Source organism: Petaurus breviceps, unplaced genomic scaffold, assembly GCF_028583685.1.
Source record: "Petaurus breviceps papuanus isolate PSGF00001 unplaced genomic scaffold, PetGlider_PUasm1.0 318, whole genome shotgun sequence".
NCBI classification, from domain to species: domain Eukaryota; kingdom Metazoa; phylum Chordata; class Mammalia; order Diprotodontia; family Petauridae; genus Petaurus; species Petaurus breviceps.
This window is the reverse complement of record NW_027186078.1, coordinates 629,775-648,809: the sequence shown is the minus strand read 5'-3', so window position 1 is coordinate 648,809 and position 19,035 is coordinate 629,775. Positions and strand designations below refer to the sequence as shown.

Sequence of the window (19,035 nt, the reverse complement as noted above, 5' to 3'; positions counted from 1 at the left end):
AGGGCCTAGGATATGAGCATTCAGGTACTCCCACGTGACTGGGAAAGGTTTTGTTTCAGTTTGAGGGCAGAAGAAGAGAGAATCAACACAAAATTCTTTTATTCAGTGGAACTCTTTAATCTAAAAATTCTGGCTCTCTTTCTTTCCCATAATCTCATTCTACCATTCTATAACATTTTCTTTTCATCAGATGAGATAACATATGCAAAGTACATATAAAGTCTAGCTAGTTATTATTATTATTTTAACAACAGCTGTCATGTATATAGCACTTTAAGGTCTACAAAGCACTTAACAAATATTATTTCATTTTACCCTTACAACAACCCTGGGAGGTAGGTACTGTTATTATTCTCATTTTACAGATGAAGAAACTGAGGCATACAGAGATTAAGAGAATTGTTCAGGGTCACACAGTTTAGTGTCAGAGGCAAGATTTAAACTCAAGTCTTCATGACTCCAAGCCCAGGTGCTCTATTCACTGTGCCTTATGCTAATAGTGCTAGGCACTATGCAGGAGGGGAGAGGGATACAAAGACAGATATGACATGGACCCTAACATAAAAACTTATACCACAGTGGGAGAAAATATAAGTACAAAACTAACTATGATAAAAGGGAGAATGTATTGAATGCAAAAGTTATGAGAAATGTGAGAAGGCAGTTCCAAGCAAATATTTTGAAAAAAGTGAAGAGGGAGAGATTGTTTTCATTTGGGGGAAGGGCACATAGAGCTCGGTCTTGAAGGAAACGAGGGACCTCAGTGGAGATAGGGTTGTTGGGGAGTCCATTTTAGGCATGAGCACAGGCAAAAAAAGGTAAAGATTCCAGTTTGTCTGGAACATAAAAGACATGAAAGGAGGAATATGAGGTTGGAAGGGTGGACTGAAGCTAGACAGTGAAGGGCCTGGAATGCCAGAATGAAGAGTTTATACTTTATTCAGCAGACAATGGGGAACCACCGAAAGTTTTTAACTAGAGGAATGGCATGATTACAGCAGCCAGCTAGAAAGATGACTCAGGCATCAGTGAGAAAAATGGGTAACAAAGGAGAAAGACATTCTAGAAATACCCATTAGGGGGGTGGCTAGGTGGCACAGTGAGTAAGAGTGCCGGCCCTGGAGTCAGGAGACCCGGGATAGGTTCTGGCCTCAGATGCTTAACACCCACACAAAAAAACTGGCCATGTAACCTTGAGCAAGTTACTTAACCCTAATTGCTTTAAAAAAAAAAGAAATACCCATTAGGAAGCTATTACAATAGTCAAGGAGAGAAAAGATAAGTTGCTAAATAAGCATGGATGCAGTGAAAACTTTAAAGGATGGGTCAGATGCAAGGATGGGTCAGATGAAAGAGATAGATTAGAAGTCAATTGGACAAAACTGGGAATACTTATAAATTCCATGGATGATTAAAAAATATCCAATATGTTAGATGGGAAATCCTATATGTTAGATGACAGAATCAGTACATGGAAAGTTTGTGCTAGACTGGAATGACAAATCAGATCAAACAAAATGAAACTCATTAAGGAAAAATAAAAAGCCCAATCTTGAATTAAAAAAAAATTAATTATACAAGTACAAGAATGAGAGAGAGATGGCTAAGAAACAGTTTTGTAAACAACATCTAGGGATTTTGGTTGACTAAAAGCTCAGTGTGATCAATAGTCCTCCAGTCTCACAAGCTAGGTAGCATCCTCAACTCCTCATTCTCTCCCACTCCCCATACCCAATCTGCTGCCAAGGCCTGCTAATTTTTACCTTCATAACACCTTTCAAATATGCCTTTTCCCTACTCTGCTATGACCACTGCCCTGGTGCAGGCCCTCATGGCCCTCACTGCCTCACACTTGAACTCCTACGATAGCTTGCTGGATAATCTCCCTGCTATATTCAGTTCTGGGCTCCCCACAAGGAAAGATGGCAGCACAGCAAAGAAGCCAGAAACAAGGAGCCAGCACCTGACACAAGCATGAGAAGTAGACAGAAAGGAAGAGACAAAAAAAATAGCTGGAAATATGGATTTCTGCAGATTTGGCAAGTTATAGCAGAGTAAAGTTGATTATTTTTTGCATAAGGGTTAGGCACCTAGAAAGCATTGTGCTATTCTAGGTTTTAGAGTTGAAAGGGATTTCAGAAATCAGCTAGTCTGCCTGGTTCTAAGAAGCTGAAGTGACTTGCCCAGGGTACAAGGGATCATAAATAGTAGAGGCAAGATTTGAACACAGGCTCCCTGACTCCAAGTCCAGTGTTCTTTTTCCATCATGCAATGAGCAGGGGCTGTGAACTTGTGGTCAGGAAATGACAGGCCTTCTGAGAAGTGGACAGCTAGTTAAGAAGATGGTGTCTGAGAATGTCTGAAAGTCTGGACCAGACATTTCAATTTAGGAATGAAAGCTCCTGGCCAGGGACAGAGATGTCTAATAGAGGCCACAGCGAACAGATTTGTCTGTAAACTTGCTGATCAGCTTACTGAGGTTATAAGATGCAAAGCTACTTGCATAAGGCCACTTGGCTACTTGCAAAGGTTATATTACTGAGGTTATAAGTTGCAAAGCTACTTGCATAAGGCCACTTCTTCCACTCACAGAATCTCTCAGTTGGAAGAAGAGCTGAGAACCTCCTCAATAACACCCAATAAAAGGTCATCCAGCCTTTTCTTGAATTTTTTCAGTGAAGGGGAACCCCCACCCCCTCCTAAGGTGGCCCAGTCTACCTCTGTACTGTGTTAATCATGATGAAAGTTCTTGTGACATCTCTCTAGTTTAAACCTCCATCTCTGAAATGTCTACCCACTATTCTTAGTCATGCCCACTGGGGCCAAACAAGACACACCTAATTCGTTCTTCTTCAAATATTTGTAGACAGCTATAATGTCTCCTGCTTAACTGGCTCCTTCAAGGAGTTCCTCCTTCTGGACACCCTGCACTGATCCCAGTACTGTAGGTATGGTCTGCTAGGGGCAGAGCATGGCAGGACCATCATCTCCTGTGTTCTAGACTCTAAACCTCTCTCAGGGCAGCCGGAAAGCCCAGCAGCTTTCTTTGGCTGTCATGGCCACTGGTGACTCAGTGACTTTTCTGTCCACTAAGATATCGAGATACTACTCCAGGGAAACCAGGATGGGTAGGGAGCAACCCCAAGCCCCAGTGATGACAATCATCCCATAAGGCATATTTTTACTGTGGTGTCCAATTACTAACACAGTAAAGACTCTTACCCACTCACCTGAGCAGCTGCCTCTCAGAATCTCTCTCTCTTCTCTCTGTTGCATGTTGAAAACCCACGGCTCTTCCCCTTGCTCTAGTCGGGAGATCACATCAGGTTTAGACCCTGGAAATCCTGCTTATGGGGAAAGAAACCTGATATGGTGATTTATACTGGGTACATGAAATGGTCCTAACTCCCTGGGTCTGCAGGGAATAAGAGGGAGAAAGGAAATATCCACAGAGAGGCCATGACAGGTAGGTTCAAGGAAAGCCAGTACACCTTCTGGAAAGGTATCAAAATTGTGCTAACCTGGGCAGAAGAGTTGGCAATCTTGCTAGGGAAAAGAAATTACCTCAAGTGTCCTTGGTCTACCACCTATTGGAGCATCTGTACTGAACCCTGGGGGAGGAATGTTGGGTTTCAGGCATCAAGGAGAGGGAAGATTCTGACTCGGAGAGAGGCTGAGGAAGCTTGGGGTCCAGGAACTTAGAGGAAAAACTCCCTGTCTCTGAACCTGGATGAGATTAGGAATAGCTGCCCCCTGAATTCTGAGCCCAAACCCAAATAAGCCCTTTGTAGCTCATGGCTATTCATAAGGCAGGAAGCCAAGAAGCTCAGGTATGGGGTCCTGGGTGAGTAGGGGAACGGGGAGACTTTACCCAGTGAGACCAAGTTCCCATAATTCTCCAGCATCACATCCTTATAGAGACCCCTCTGAGCAGGGCCCAGGCAGCCCCACTCCTCCTGGGTGAGGTACACAGCCACATCTTCAAACATCACAGACACCTGAAACAACAAAACAGTCCTACTGCAGGCCTCGGTAAAGTCCCAGAGCTCAGTCACAAGGCGACTGCAGGGGGGCAGCATAGCAGTTTGTGGGGAAGAAAAGATGTAAATAGTCCAAGTATGTATGTGTTTGTGAGTGTGCAAGGGCATGCAGTTGAGCCTAGAAGACCAGGTGAAATTTTGTGTGCCTCAAGGTTCTTAGTATGTATATATGAATTATATGTATGCACACGTACATGGGTATGCCTCTACGTATGTATGAGGGTTCCTATGCTCTCAGTTCACTAGGCCTGAGAACAGATGGGAATCCCCAGTCAAACTTTCTAAGACCCATTTCCAGAAAAAGGCTCTCTGGTTTTGAGAATCTGAAGGAGTAAGGATCCCTACCACACCTTTTCCTCTCCCCAAAGGCAATGATATACAGAGGTTGCCAAGTGACCTTGATTGTTCCAGGCCAGAGAGGAGACACTTAGCTCAGCAGACTGCCAGGGATATGGCTTGGAGCTGGCATTCAATGACACTGCAGCCAGGCAGCCTAGGGGTCAGGAGAGAAGGGGCTTGAAAAGTGACCTCCTCTACACCCCCTCCCAAACAGGGATCCAGAATACAGAGTTAGGAGTCCTAAGAGATCATAGGGCCTGTGTCTGCAAACTCTTGGAACTAGAGGGTGTGGAGGCCCAGAGGAAAGAAGTCACAGAACAACAGAGCTGGAAGGAACCTTAGAGATCATTGACATAGTCCTATCATTGTAGAAAAGGAAACTGAGGCCCAGAGACATGGGCTTGTTCAAAGAGTGATTAATCCAAGGGCAGGTAGCTAATCAGGGGTAGGAAGGTCTATAGACCAAGTCTCCTCACTTTCTGTCTAGTCTTCCTACTACCATATCACAATATCTCCTTGGAAATGTGGCTCAGAGTCTTGTATGGGGAGGTCACTGAGCCAAAAATCTGAGGAAGGGGGCTGAAGTCAAACTAGGACCACAGCAGGGATGAAGTCTCAGCCTCACCTGGGGCCCAAGGGGTTGGGAGTTGGCCACTATCACTTGGTCTCCTGGGCTCATGTCAGACAGTCAGCAGGATCCCAAGGAACCAGCAAGGCTGAGGAGAGAGAAAGGAATAAAAGACAGACTATCTATATCCCAAAGTTCTCCCATTAGCTCACCCAGGGATTCCTTACCCCTCACTGTAGGTACAATGGGAGGACCCACTTCCCTCCAATCCCCACTGCTGTGGGTCTGGCTACCTGCTATGCTCTGAGGAAGTTGGAGAAAGAGCATAGGACTAATGGTCAGGAGAGGCTCAATTTCACAACCTAGGTCTTCTGTTTCCTAATTATGTGACCCTGGGTAAATCACTTCTTTGAGTCTCAAATCTGTCATCCCTGTTCCCAGATCTCTATATAAAATGGGGATAATAGTGCTCATATTATCTATTTTACAGAATTATTGTGAGAAGTGCACTTGGCAATACACATGTGAGTTCGTATTATTATTTTCTGTGAAGAATTTTGTCTGAGAATGTAATTTGTTGTTGTTGACTTGTTTCAGTCGTGTTCTACTTTTCATCACGCCATTTTGGGGTTTTCTTGGCAGAGATACTGGAGTGATTTACCATTTCCTTCTCCAGCTTATTTGACAGAGGAGGATATGGAGGCAAACAGGGTTAAATTACTTGAACTCAGGAAGATGAGTTTTCCTGACTTTAGACACAGGACTCAATCCATTGAGCCATCTACCTGCCCCTGGGAATATTGCTTGCTATGGACAAAGAAAGTCAAGAGCAGAACCAAGGTCATAACTAAGATCTTGCCCATTAACTGTAGAACAAGCCAGAGAGAAAACAGGACTTCAGGGAGGCCCCAGAACAGCCCTGTCCCTTGCTTTACTTCTGCCACAGCAAAGAGGAGGGATTATTTGCCTAACAGAATGGAAACTCACTCTTAGGACTGATGGTCTTCATGATAGATGATGTGCCCTATAAACTGCTGGCATGAATGGTTCAGTGTGCTACCAACCGTGAGGGACAAAAGACTATAAACCTCAGGGGCGCCTAGGTCATGCAGTGAATAGAGCACCGGCCCTGGAGTCAGGAGGACCTGAATTCAAATTTGACCTCAGATACCTGACACAAAAACTAGCCATGTGACCTTGGGCAAGTCACTTAACACCAAGTGCCCTCCAAAAAGAAAAACAAAAGACTATGAACCTCATCAGGTGTTTACAAGAGGTCACCCCAGCAGGGGAAGCCAAGATCCCTGACTAAGAGCTTCTTTGTACACTGGGGAACAGAATGGCCTGAAAACAGTCTGCCTCTACCCGGGTTCCTTTCCTCCTTCCAAACAATCTTCCTTCCTTGACCAGCCTTCTTTACACTGACAGCTCCTTCTCTTGGCATCTCCTTGGCTTTTCCTACAACATTTGAATGAAAACCTTGGCTTATACTGAATTTGAGACCACAGGAAGATGTCCCAAGGTTGGACACAGCCAGACAATAAACCTACCCTTCCCCTGACAATGCTGACCTGATTTATCTTCACACCCAAAGTGTCTTTGGTATCCTTGGGTGAGATGGGATGGGAAATGAGGACAGCTGCTCTGTTTGTCTTGTGTGATCTAGGGCTGTCTGGGGGTTTCCTACTGACCATTCTGTGAGTCTGTCCAGTCTGAGTCAGTGCTCTGGACACAGTGGATGCTCCCTGAGTATCTGTCCTATGCGGCCTCTGCTTCTTGTGTCCAGTCTGTCCTTCCTGAGCCCAGGTATGGCGGAATGCCTGTACCATCTGTCTGTCCTGTATTGCCAGGATCTTGTCTATCCTGTCTCTGCCTTATGTCACTTGGGGCCAGGGCTATTTCTTTGTTGTCTGTCTCTTTGGTCTCCCCAATGTCACCACCGGCTGCTCCCTGGCCCTGTGCCACCTGGGACTGCTCCCTGTCTCTCTGTCCCTTTAGCCTGCTCAGTGTCACTACAGACTGCTCCCTGTCATCTCCATCTGTCCTGTCACCTGGGGTTGTCTCTCTGTCCCATCAGCCCGCCCTGTGTTGTCTGGGGATGCCACCGATCTCTGTCCCCTCCATCTGCCCCATCTGAGCCCGGGCTTGGGCCAGGACGGATGCTCCATGCCGGCAGAGGATGAGGGAGAACACCACGGTAGGAGAGGGGAGGGTAAGACGCCATGGTCCCTCCCCCCACCTCGAGCCCAGACTCACCCTTCGCTCTGGGGACCTGGGGGCGGATCAGAGGAAAGGGAGACCCGGAACAGTCCGGATTATTAGACGAGAACTTGTCCGAAGGAGCCGGCCCACCCAGACAGGAAGTGCTCATTCCACTTCCTCCTCAGGTACGGAGCTGTCCAATCAGGACCCTTGTAGAGCCTCTCTAGGCTGCAGGGAGGTTTCACCATCTCTATGGTTCGGTCCCAGGTCTCCCTCCCTTGATCTTCAGACCATCCAAAGTGTCAGAGCTGACAGGGCTATTAGGGAATCATCCTGCTTCTGAAGGAGAATTGCCTCTACGACACATCTAGAAAGTGTTCATACAGCCTCCCTTACCCCTCAGAACAGGTTGTTCCATTTTGGGCCAGCTGTAATAAGAATTTTTTCTTAGTCCTAGATGAAACTTGCATCAATATTATTTCCACCTGTTGCACACATTGCGATCTTGAGCTGCATTTAGAGAGGTAGAATTTCTATGAGGAGGGAGGTGAGAGTCGCCTTGGAGTCACTCTTGTCAGACCCTCTCTGGAGTACCGGATTCACTTCTAGGTATCATAGTGTAAGAAAAACATTGATAAGGAGGAGAATGGCCAGAGGAGGCCAACCAGGATGGCAAAGTGCCTGAGTCCATGTTACGTGAGGATTGATGGAAGGTTCTGGGAATGTTTAGGCTGGAGAAGAAAAGATGGGGTGGGGGAATCTCATAGCTTTAGTCAAGTACATGAAGGGCTGTCATGTTGAGAAGGAAACTTATTCTCTTTGTTCCTAGAGAGCAGAATCAGAAGCAATGGGCAGAAGTTGTGAAGTGGCAAATTTAGGCTTAATGTTAGGAAAACTTCCTAACAATTAGAACTATCCCAAAATGGAATGGGCTCCCTTAGAGGGGCTGGGTTCCCTCTCCTTGGAAGTCTTCAAGCAGAGACCAGATGACCACTTGTTGGTTATGTTATAGGGTGAATTTCTTTCATGTTGGACAAGGTGGCTGCTGAGGTGCCTTCCAACTCTCCAAGTCTGTGATCCTGCTCCTTATTCTGCCCTGTGGGGCAGATATAATCCATTGTCAACATACCAGACCTTCAGATTCTCGAGGACAGCTTCCTTGTCCCTGCAAGTCTTCTCTTTTCCAGACTAAACATTTAACCAGTTTTCATAGGTTTTGAACTCAAGATTATTCGTCATCTTCATTGTTAATTGATTGGATGACCTCCTTTTGTCACTTTCCCTCTTTTCAGTGTCCTCCATAAACTATGGTGCCCCAAACCAACCACAATACTTAAGAAAAAGTCTGAAGACAGCAGTGTATAGTGCAACCTAAAAACATGTTAGGATTTTTTTTTACTTACATGTCACATTGAGTTTGCAGTACACAAAACACCCAGATCTTTTTATATGAAAAATTGTATAGCCATACCTCCTCATCCCATTGCTGTGATCCCTGGCTGGGGACTCAACTACAGAAGAGAGTTGACTCATTTAAAATTTTTAAATTATTATTATATTTTGAAATTATCAAGCATTCATTTTTATCCCTCCCCCCTCTCCCCATCCATTGAAAGAAGACACATAGAAAGAAAAAAATACAGAACCCCTGTACCCCTGTATCACATAAGCACAGTCAAGCAAAACCAATTAATTCCCACATTGGTCCCATCCAAAAATGCATTTCTTTTTCTGTATATTAGTTTATTACCTTTCTATTATGAGGTGGGCTTTATCTCTCTGGATATGAACAGGTGATTCTTAAGGGAAGAAACCTAGGCTATCTATAGCTATATGGATAAGGTGCTCCAAACCATTAATAATTAGAGAAATGCAAATATTGATTAATTTTTACAACTTCCTGAGGGCACAGAGAATATCAACATCAGGATTCCTCTAGGCAATAAGTCAGCAGTAGTGGCTACAGCAAATAGCTGGGCTGGCATTGTGATGGGTCCTCTGCCATCTTCCTGAGATTGTTTTGAGAAGAAATTCAATCCAGCTTCTCACTTCATCATTTCCATCAAAACTGCTCTTTCCAAAGTTACCAAATCCAATGGCCTTTTCTCACTCCTCAATATCTTCCACCTCTCTTTGGCCTTTGATGCTATTGATCATCCTTTCCTTCTTTATACTCCCTTCTCTCTAGGCTTTCAGGACACTGCTCTCTCCTGCTTCCATCTACCTGTTCCTTCTCAGTCTTCTTTACTGGTTCCTCATACAGGTCAGGTCCTTTAACCTATGGGCCTTCTTTCTAATTTCTCTGTACTACTTCACTTAGTGATTTTATCAGCCTCCATGGATTTAATTACCATCTCTATGCTGATGATTCTCAAATCTGCATATCCTTCTCCAGAGTCTTTTAAAAAAATTTTATTTTAGACTCAAGGACCAGAACACAAATACAGAACAGAGAAAAGAAACAAAAACATATCATAAACTTAAATAGTAGAACTTCAATACAAAGAAATAAAGAAAAGCATGTTGTGTGCATAGTAGAACATAAGAGAGGATTCAAAATATGCCACAATAAATTTTCATTTCAAGAAAGCCTGTATGATAAAAAATATATGTGCTGAGAATTGTTCATCTTTCTTTAGTTCCTTGTAAGTTTTCCTTTGTTCTCGGCTGTGCACTTTTTCACTTTGTTCTTTTTTTCCCCTCCCCCCAGAAGGCTACAATGAAGTTTAGGTATGTTTTTCTATAGCTATAAATATATACATACACATATACATATACACATACACATATATAGACATATAATTTCCTAAACATATTCTACTCCTGATCTTTGTTTTTATGTCTGTACATATCTGTTTCGTATCCCTCCTGCCTCCTCTACTTTACTTCTACCCACTACCTTGCCCTCCTATTACTTGCCTACTCCCCTTCAAGGCTCCCTCCCCTATCCTCCCATTCCCATAAATCTAAACACGGTTCTATATCCCTATTTTACCTATTTCTTCACCCTCCCCTCTAAAGATCCCTCCCTTGTCTTCTCCCCCTTCCTATGCTCCTACCATTTTATTTCTTCTGAATTTAGAAGACTTTTATACTCTTCGAAATATATATGTATAGTTTCTTCTTAAGCCCATTTCCAATGAAAGTAAGTTACCAGAACTACTAGCCCTCTTCCTCCTACCTACTTCCTTTGTACTGATTCTTCCCCTTGCACCTCATTTGTATAAAATAATTACTCTTTTTACCCAGAGTCTTTACCGACCTACAGACTCACATCCCAATGCCTTTCGGACATCTCATACTGGATGTCTGGTAGATATCTTAAACTCAGTATGTCCAAAACGGAACTCATCTTTCCTCCTAAACCCTCTCTAGGGTAACTTGGTGCCACAGTGGATAGAGCACCAGGATTGGAGTCAGGAAGATCTGAGTTCAAACTCAACCTCAGATATTTACTAGCTGTGTGACCCTGGGCAAGTCACTTAACCTCCATTCTCCTCAGTTCCTCATCTGTAAAATGAGGATACAATGGAGAAGGAAATGGTAAATTACTCCAGTATCTTTGCCCAGAAAGCCTCATGGACAATGTCCATAAGCTCCCAGAGAATCAGACAACCGAATGAATGAACAACAAACCCTTCCCTACCTCCTAACTTCCCTGTTACTATAGAGGACAATACACTTCCCCTAGTCCCTCACACTCAGCCTAGGTGTCACCCTCTACTCTTCATTATCTTACCCCCATAGCCAACCTGTTGCCAAGGCCAGTCAATTTCACCTTTGCAATATCTCTAATGTGCCCCTGTCTCTCCTCTGACACCATTCTGGTATAGCCCCTCATCACCTCACACCTAGACTATTGCAAAAGTCTGCTGGTGGGTATGCCTTTCTTGAGTTTCTCTCCGCTCTAATCAATCCTCCATTCAGTCATTAATGTGATTTTCCTAAAGCACAGGATGGACCATGTCACCCTCCCCCCTCTCCCCCACATACCTTTTCAATAAACTTCAGTAGCTACCTATCACCTCCAAGATCAAATATAAAATTCTCCCTTTGGCTTTCAAAGCATTTCATAACCTAGGCCTTCCTACTTTCCAGTCTTCTTATATCTTACTCTCCAACACATGCTTTTCAGTCCAATGACACTGGCCTCCTTACTGTTCCACAAACGAGACATTCCACCTCGCAGTTCCAGGCATTCTCTCTGGCTGTCCCCTATGTCTGGAATGCTCTCCCTCCTCATCACCACCTGCTGACTTTTCTGGCTTCCTTTAAGTTCCAACTAAAATTCCATTTTCTATAGAAAGTCTATCCGAACCCTTCTTTTTTTTAATTTTTATTGATATTTTCTGTTTCTTACATCACCATAGTTATCCCTACTATACCCCTTTCCCCCTCCCAGAGAACCATCCCACATGACAAATAGTGGCGTTTTTAAAGAGGAAAAAAAATGAGCACAACTGATTGATATATTGAAAAAGTCTGAAAATAAGAAATTTGTAACATTTGTGAATCTCCCACATACACGAAGGGGTAAGTTGAGGGGAGGGGTATATCTTCTCATATTTCTTCTTCTGAGTTCTGCTGAATTTCTACAATTTTGTTGAATTTACTTCTTTGTTGTTGTTCTTACCATTAACATTGTTGTAGCAACTATGTGTATTATTTTCTTTGCTCTGCTTATTTCACTCTACATCAGTTCACATAGATCTTTCCATACTTCTCTGTGATCATCATATACATTTCATACAGCACAGTAATATTCCATTAGATTCATGCAATATAATTTATTTAAGGATTCCCCAATTGATGGACATCTACTCTGTATTATAGAATATGATGTAAGGCATTGGTTTAAGTCCAGTTTCTTCTAGACTACTTTCTAGTTTTGCCAAAGTATTTTTTTTAATCAATTGAGGAGTTTCTCCTAGATAATTTATGTTTTCACTTTGTCAAACACTGGGATATTGAGTTGCATTGTTTCAAAATCTCTCTTGTCTGGTCTGTCCCATTGATCTTTCCTTCTATTCTTTAGCCAGTACCAGACAATTTTGATGATTGCTGTTTGAGATCTGAAAGTGCTATTACCCTTAAAGGAGTTCCCTGAATGGAATCCCTATTTATTTTCATAATTTTCCTTGATATTCTAGATATTTTGTTTTTCTAAATTCATTTTGTTTCTATTTTATCAAGTTCTATAAAAGTATCCCCTTAGTAACTTGATTGGTATAGTATTAAAAATGTAAATTAATTTTGATTATATTTTCTTTTTTATTATATAGGCACAACCTTGCTATAAGCACTGAATGAATATTCCTCCAGCTGCTTAAGTTGTTCTTTATTTTTTTAAGTGGCACTTTGTAATTTAATCTACTAAGTCTTTTGTGTGCTTTTGGAGGTCAGTCCCTAGATATTTTGTGCATTTTGTAGTTATTTGGAATGATATTTCCCTCCTAATATGTTCTGATTATCTTTTCATTTTTTCTGGGATTTAACTTCATTTGCTATTTTATTGATTTAAATTTCTGTTGTCTTCTTTTCTTTAAGGTTTACAAAGTGCTTTACATATGCCATATCATGGGTCTTCACAACAATCCCATGAAGTAAGTGCTGTTATTATTCCCATTTTACAGATGAGGAAACAGAGCCTGACAGCAGTTAGTGACTTGTCAAGGTTCATACAGTATCTGAAGCGATATACAAACTCAGGCTTTCTTGACTCAGGTTGAACACTATCCATTTTACTTATGTGAACACATTTTCTGTCAGTCTTAGCTAGATGAGCAAGCTGGGAGTACTTCTCTCTTCTCAGTACCTCTTGTTATTCTCCCTATATTTTCTAAATCAAGGTTCATCTTAGAGGACAAGCCATGGATCCACATTTGAAAATATCCACAAACATTCAGAGATCTATACCCTCAAATTGCTTAGGGACATGTACCCAAACACCCCTGCACCTCTTCCTGTCCCTCTTACTTACGACATGTTATGTTCACACTTATTCTATGAATTCCATCATTACTCATGATCTTTATTACCCATATCAGACCATGCCCTAGAGGAATTGTGTCCTAAGACTCCACTCTCCTGAGTAATGACTGTCTCTTTTGGACAGCCATTCCTAACTTCACTCTCTCTTCTCTTCCAGAGCCTCCTTGTACTATATAAGTGCACAAACACATACCTGCTCCCCCACAGCTCATAAATGTATGGCTCACATAAAGGGTAATAGTTTCTGTGAATAGTGAGATATGCTTCTGGACTTGTTTGGAAGACTGTATTAGTGTCTTAGAGGATTAACTGCTGTATTTTAAGAACATTTAGGTCATCATTATAATAGAATGACTAGAAATTCAGTTTACTAGTTGTTGTTTATTTGAAATACAGAGAAATAGGAAATACAGTTTTGTTGCAGTGATTCTTTTACAAATCTTGAGAGAAACGGGGCTGGTTCTATATCCCCAAACTTCAAATACTCTTTTTTCAGTATGGCAGAGAGGTAAATGTTAGGTATTGTCCTATATGTGCCTATAACTGGAAGAACCATCCGAACAAATCACTTAAGGAATGAGCAATGAATCTGCAAAGTGAGACGGGGCCAGGGTGAATGATCTCTGTTCCCTTTCACCTATGATATTCTATGATACAGAACTGTTTATAGGACCCTTGCTCTTCTTCCAGTTCACTCACAAGGGTTGTATGCTTTGTTGTGGGCTCATGTTGTGACTACAGAGGCCTGGCTCTCCCCTTGGTTAGGAGTTCAATTTTCTCCTTTCTAAAAATGATTCCATAAAGATCAAAAGAAATAACCGACAAAAGATCAGCATAAATTTCCCTGTAGTTCTCAGTGCCCAAAACAAAAAATTATTGGATCTGAGATTCCTGTCCCATCCTGATAGGACCCTTTAAGAATTTGAGGACCATAGTCCTTTTCCTCGTAGGAGATTACAGAATTTACTTCAATGGGAAAAGCTTTGTGATCTCTCTTCCCATTTTTGTTAAGTCTACAAGGTCAGATGAAGTGAAAAGAAAAAGTGAAAGAGAAAACTTTTTTTCTAGGAAGAATGACAGAAGGCAGTGCTGTTTTCAAGTCTCATTGATCGACCACCTGCCTATTCCTCTGCATTGTCATGGATGGGGAAACTGCCTAGATTCTTGCCCCAACTGAAGTGGCATGTAGAAAGGGGTCTGGATCCTCTCTGATTTTCACCATTTTCTGATGGAGAATATGGGCCAAGTTTGATTATTACCCAGTCCATTTGTTCCATACATAATTTCCCTCATATGCGGATTTTATGGTGTTGAATTAAGGCCGAGTAGGCACTGAAGGTTTTCCCACATGTATTTCATCCATAGTATTTCTTTCTGTCGTGTGTTCTCTGATGTTGACTGAGTTGGGAGCTCTGATTAAAGGCTTTCCCACAATCATTGCATGCATAGGGTTTTTCTTCACTATTAATTCTTTGATGTCGAATAAGGTGAGAACTCTGACTAAAGGCTTTCCCACAATCATTGCATTCATAAGGTTTTTTTCCAGAGTGATTTTTACAATGTTGAACAAAAGATGAGCGTGCCCTGAAGGTCTTTCTACATGTATCACATTCATAGTGTTTCTCTTGGGTATGTGTTCGCTGATGTTGACTAAGACTTGAGATACAATGGAAGGCTTTCCCACATTCATTACACTCATAGGGTTTCTCACCAGTGTGAATTCTATGGTGCTGAATAAAAGATGAAAGTGCATTAAAGGCTTTGCCACATTCACTACATTCATAGGGTTTCTCACCAGTGTGTATCCTCTGATGTTGAATAAGAGTTGAATGTGCACTAAAGGCTTTCCTACATTCACTACATTCATAGGGCTTCTCCCCAGTATGGATCCTCTGGTGCAGTGTAAGGGAAGAGCGTGCATTGAAGGTTTTTCCACATTCATTACACTCATAGGGTTTCTCTCCAGTGTGAATTCTCTGGTGTTGAATAAGATTAGAACTGTGGATAAAGCCTTTTCCACATTCATTACACTCATAGGGTTTTTCTCCAGTGTGAATTCTCTGATGAAGAATAAAGTATGAGCGATCACTAAAGGCTTTCCCACATTCATTGCACTCATAGGGTTTCTCCCCAGTGTGGATTCTCAGATGTTGAATAAGGTTAGAATTCTGAAGAAAGGCTTTTCCACATTCCTTACATTCATAGGGTTTGTTTCCAGTGTGAATTTTATTATGTTGAATAAGAACTGAATGGGAATTGAAGGTTTTCCCACACACATTACATGCATACTGCTTCTCTCCTGTATGGATTCTCTTGTGTTGGATCAGGGATGAGCGAGCACTAAAAGCTCTCCCACACTCACTACACTCATAAGGTTTTTGTCCACTGTGTATTCGTTGATGTTCTATCAAGGTTGAGTTCTTTCTGAACACCTTTTCACATAAAATACATTTAAAAGGTTTCTCTTCCATGTGGGCTCTTTGTTGGACAATTCGTTTGAAATGTTGCTTGAAGGTTTGGCTAAATGAATCACATGGAAGGGGTTGCTCTTGCATTGGGATTTTCTGGTGACTAAAAGGCTGTGGTGTTGGATTGTTTCTCTTCCCAAATTTATTACATTCCTGTTCTCTATCCTCAGTGAGAGTTTTCTTATGATTTGCAACAAATGGTCTGAAATGTATGTTCTGGGAAGGGGTTTTCCATAGCTCTCTGCCTGTGGAGTTTTCCTGCCATGCCTCTAATCTGTCCTCACTTTTGAAGACTTCTTTCCCTGTAAGTTTTTCTGATACCACTCCCTGGGATTTCGGTTCATCAAAATTTTCCTGTCTTGGGGTCACCTTCTCATTTTCAGTTCTGGCCTTACAACCTGAATCAATGAATAAAAAAGGAAATGAAATTTGTTTTTTTAAACTCTACTGAAGCAGAAATAGGAAAACATACATGCGATGGCTCTCTCCTAGGATCTCCTAGGATCACAAAAGAGAGCTTATTGTCTGGGGCAGATGATAGGAAGGGAAAGGGAAATGTAAGGTAAAGTAAAGGAGTCCAGAGGGGTAAGGAGGATACTAGACTGTCTGTCTTCTTACTATGCCTCCTGAATTCAGTCATCATACTCATTCCTTTCCCTCTAGAATCACCTTTAAATCCCTGGGATGCTAGATTTTGATGGGTAAGCTTTCAACTTTTCCTGCCTGCAACCAGGCTTCCATATCATACCCTGACTATCTCCACACCAGACAGCAGCACTCCAGCCATCACCCTCATCTCTCTCCCACTAGAAGCTTGGATGCTGCCCTTGGGATACTGGGCTCTAATATCTTGCTAAGGCCCAGGCTTACACATCACTTTCAGGACACCTTCCATACCACTTCACCATACCCATCCTGCTTTCCCATCCCCCCCTTTTTTAATTAATGCTTTATTAACTTCTGATTTACATCATTCGTTTCTGCGAGATTTTGAGTTACAAATTTTCTCCCCGTTTTTCCCCTACCCACTGCCCCAAAATAGCAGTCCCACAGGATATCCCCTCCTCCAATCTGCTCTCTCTCATATTTTCTCCCATACCCCTTTCGACTTTTCCAGTGGATCTCTATGCCTCAGTGCCTGTATATCTTATTTCCCAATTACATGTAAGATGGTATTAATAATAGTATATATATATATATATATATATACATACATATACACACATATATACATATATTTGAATATTTGATTTTAAAACTTTCAATTCCAGATTCATTCCCTTCCTTCCTTATCACCCACCCTTACTGGGAAGATAAGCAGTTCAGTATAGGTTGTACATGTGTGGCTAATGCCAAACAATAACATAGTAGATATATTGTAAAAGACTGACTATATTTCCCTCCCTCCTATCCCACCTCCCACTTGTTCTATTCTCTACTTTGATCCCGTCTATTTTCAAAAGTGAGTGCTCCCAACTTCCCTCACCCCCAGCCTACCCTCCCTTCCATCATCCCCCCTCTCATCCCCTTGCCCCCCTACTCTCCTGGAGGGTGAGATACCCTATTTAGTGTGTATTTCACTCCCTCCTCAAGCCAAATTCAATGGGAATAAGGTTGACTCATTCCCTTTTGCCTTCCTATTCTTCTCCTCCATTGTAACCATTTTCCCTTGCCTCTTCTGTATGAGATAGTTTGCCCCAATCTGTCTCTCCCCATCTCCTCTCATTTATATTCCTCTCACCTCTTAATTTCACCTTTTAAGTATCATTCCTTCCTGTTAAATTGGTCCTGTGCCCTCTATCTATGTATACCTGTAAACATATATACACACATTCACATATGTATTCATATGCCCATATACCCTCATATATAGACAAATATATATATATATATATATATATATATATATACACATATATATATATATATTTCTAATCCCTTCAACTACTGAGAAAAGTTTCATAAGTTACAATTATTGTTTTTCTATGTAGGAATGTTAATAGTTTGACTTTGATAAGTTCCTTATGATTTCTTTTCCCTGTTTACCTTTTCATGCTTCTCTTGCTTCTTGTATCTAAATGTCAAATTTTCTATTCAACTCTGGTTTTTTCAGCAAGAATGCTTGAAAGTCCTCTATTCCACTGAATGACCATATTTTCCCCTGAAACATGATATTCAGTTTTGCTGGGTAGGTGACTCTTGGTTTTAATCCCAGCTCCTTTGCCTTCCGGAATATCATATACCAAGCCTTTTGATCCCTCAGTGTAGAAGCTGCCAGATCCTGGGTTATCCTGATTGTGTTTCCACAATATTCAAATTGTTTCTTCCTGGCTGCTTGTAATATTCTCTCCTTAATCTGGGAATTCCAGAACCTGGCTATAATATTCCTAGGAGTTTTCTTTTTGGGATCTTTTTCAGGAGGTGATCGGTGGATTCTTTCAACCTCTATTTTGCCCTCTGGTTCTAAAACATCAGGGCAATTTTCTTTGAGAACTTCCTGGAGGATGATTTCTAGGTTCTTGCTTTGGTCATGGCTTTCAGGCAGTCCAATAATTTTTAAATTATCTCTCCTGGATCTATTTTCCAGGTCAGTGGTTTTTCCCATGAGATATTTCACATTGCCTTCTATTCTTTCATTTGTTTGGATCTGTTCAACAGCATCTTGAGTTCTCATAAAGTCATTAGCTTCCATTTGCTCCAATCTAATTCTGAAGCAATGATTCTGCTCATTGAGCTTTTGAGATTCTTTTTTCCATCTGGCAAATTCGGCTTTTTAAGGCATTCTTCTCCTCATTGCCTTTTTGAGCCTCCTTTGCCATTTGAGTCAGTCTGTTTTTTAAGGTATTATTTTCCTCAGTCAGGATGTTGACTCTCATTTCATAATTTTCTTGCATTGTTCTCATTTCTCTTCCCAATTTTTCCTCCACTTCTCTTATTTGGTTTTCAAAATCTTTCTTAAGGTCTTCTATGGCCTGTAACCAGCTTGTACTTTCCTTTGAAGCTTTTGGTGCAGGAGTTCTGACTTCACTGTTTTCCTCCTGTTCCATGCTTTGCTCCTTTCTGTCCCCAAAATAGGATTGTATTGTTGGAATCTTCTGTCTGCTTTGTTTCCTTTGCCTGCTCATTTTGCCACTCAATTACTTGACTTTTGGGCTTTTTGCCACAGTAGGACTCTGCCACCAGACAGGGGAGCTTTTGTCCCAAACGCTGGGGTTTTCTCAGATGCCGGAGGGATTAGATGAGTGCCCTCTCTGAGGTCTCCACATGCTCTGGCAAGCTGGACACACACCCCAGGACCTCCACCCTAGACTGCAATCCAGATCCAAGCAGGTTAAAGCAAGAGTGATTACCCCTCAGACTGGTGCTTGGTCCCCCTATACTCTGCAGGCCAGGAGCTGAAGCTGCCAGGTGGCACTGGCTGGCTGTG

At 42.0% G+C, this 19,035-nt stretch overlaps 1 protein-coding gene across 6 annotated transcripts in view; it reads right to left on the bottom strand.

Moving 5' to 3' along the window:
* LOC138167874 (zinc finger protein 850-like) overlaps positions 1-15,987 on the bottom strand; it is a 20,152-nt gene extending 4,165 nt beyond the window's left edge. Inside the window, exons 1-4 of one of the 6 annotated variants that reach the window (XM_069096849.1) lie at positions 7,204-7,357; positions 5,005-5,095; positions 3,872-3,998; positions 3,231-3,347 (exon numbers count right to left, since the gene is read on the bottom strand). In XM_069096849.1, the coding sequence (XP_068952950.1) occupies positions 3,231-3,347; positions 3,872-3,998; positions 5,005-5,058 (298 nt within the window). In that variant the 5' untranslated portion in view covers positions 5,059-5,095; positions 7,204-7,357. Of the gene's footprint in view, positions 1-3,222; positions 3,348-3,871; positions 3,999-5,004; positions 5,096-7,203; positions 7,358-9,824; positions 9,859-14,518 lie in introns of those variants that run through there. The other 5 variants (XM_069096850.1, XM_069096851.1, XM_069096853.1 and 2 more) reach the window with 5 other exon arrangements.
* Between the last annotated feature and the right edge of the window lie 3,048 nt (positions 15,988-19,035).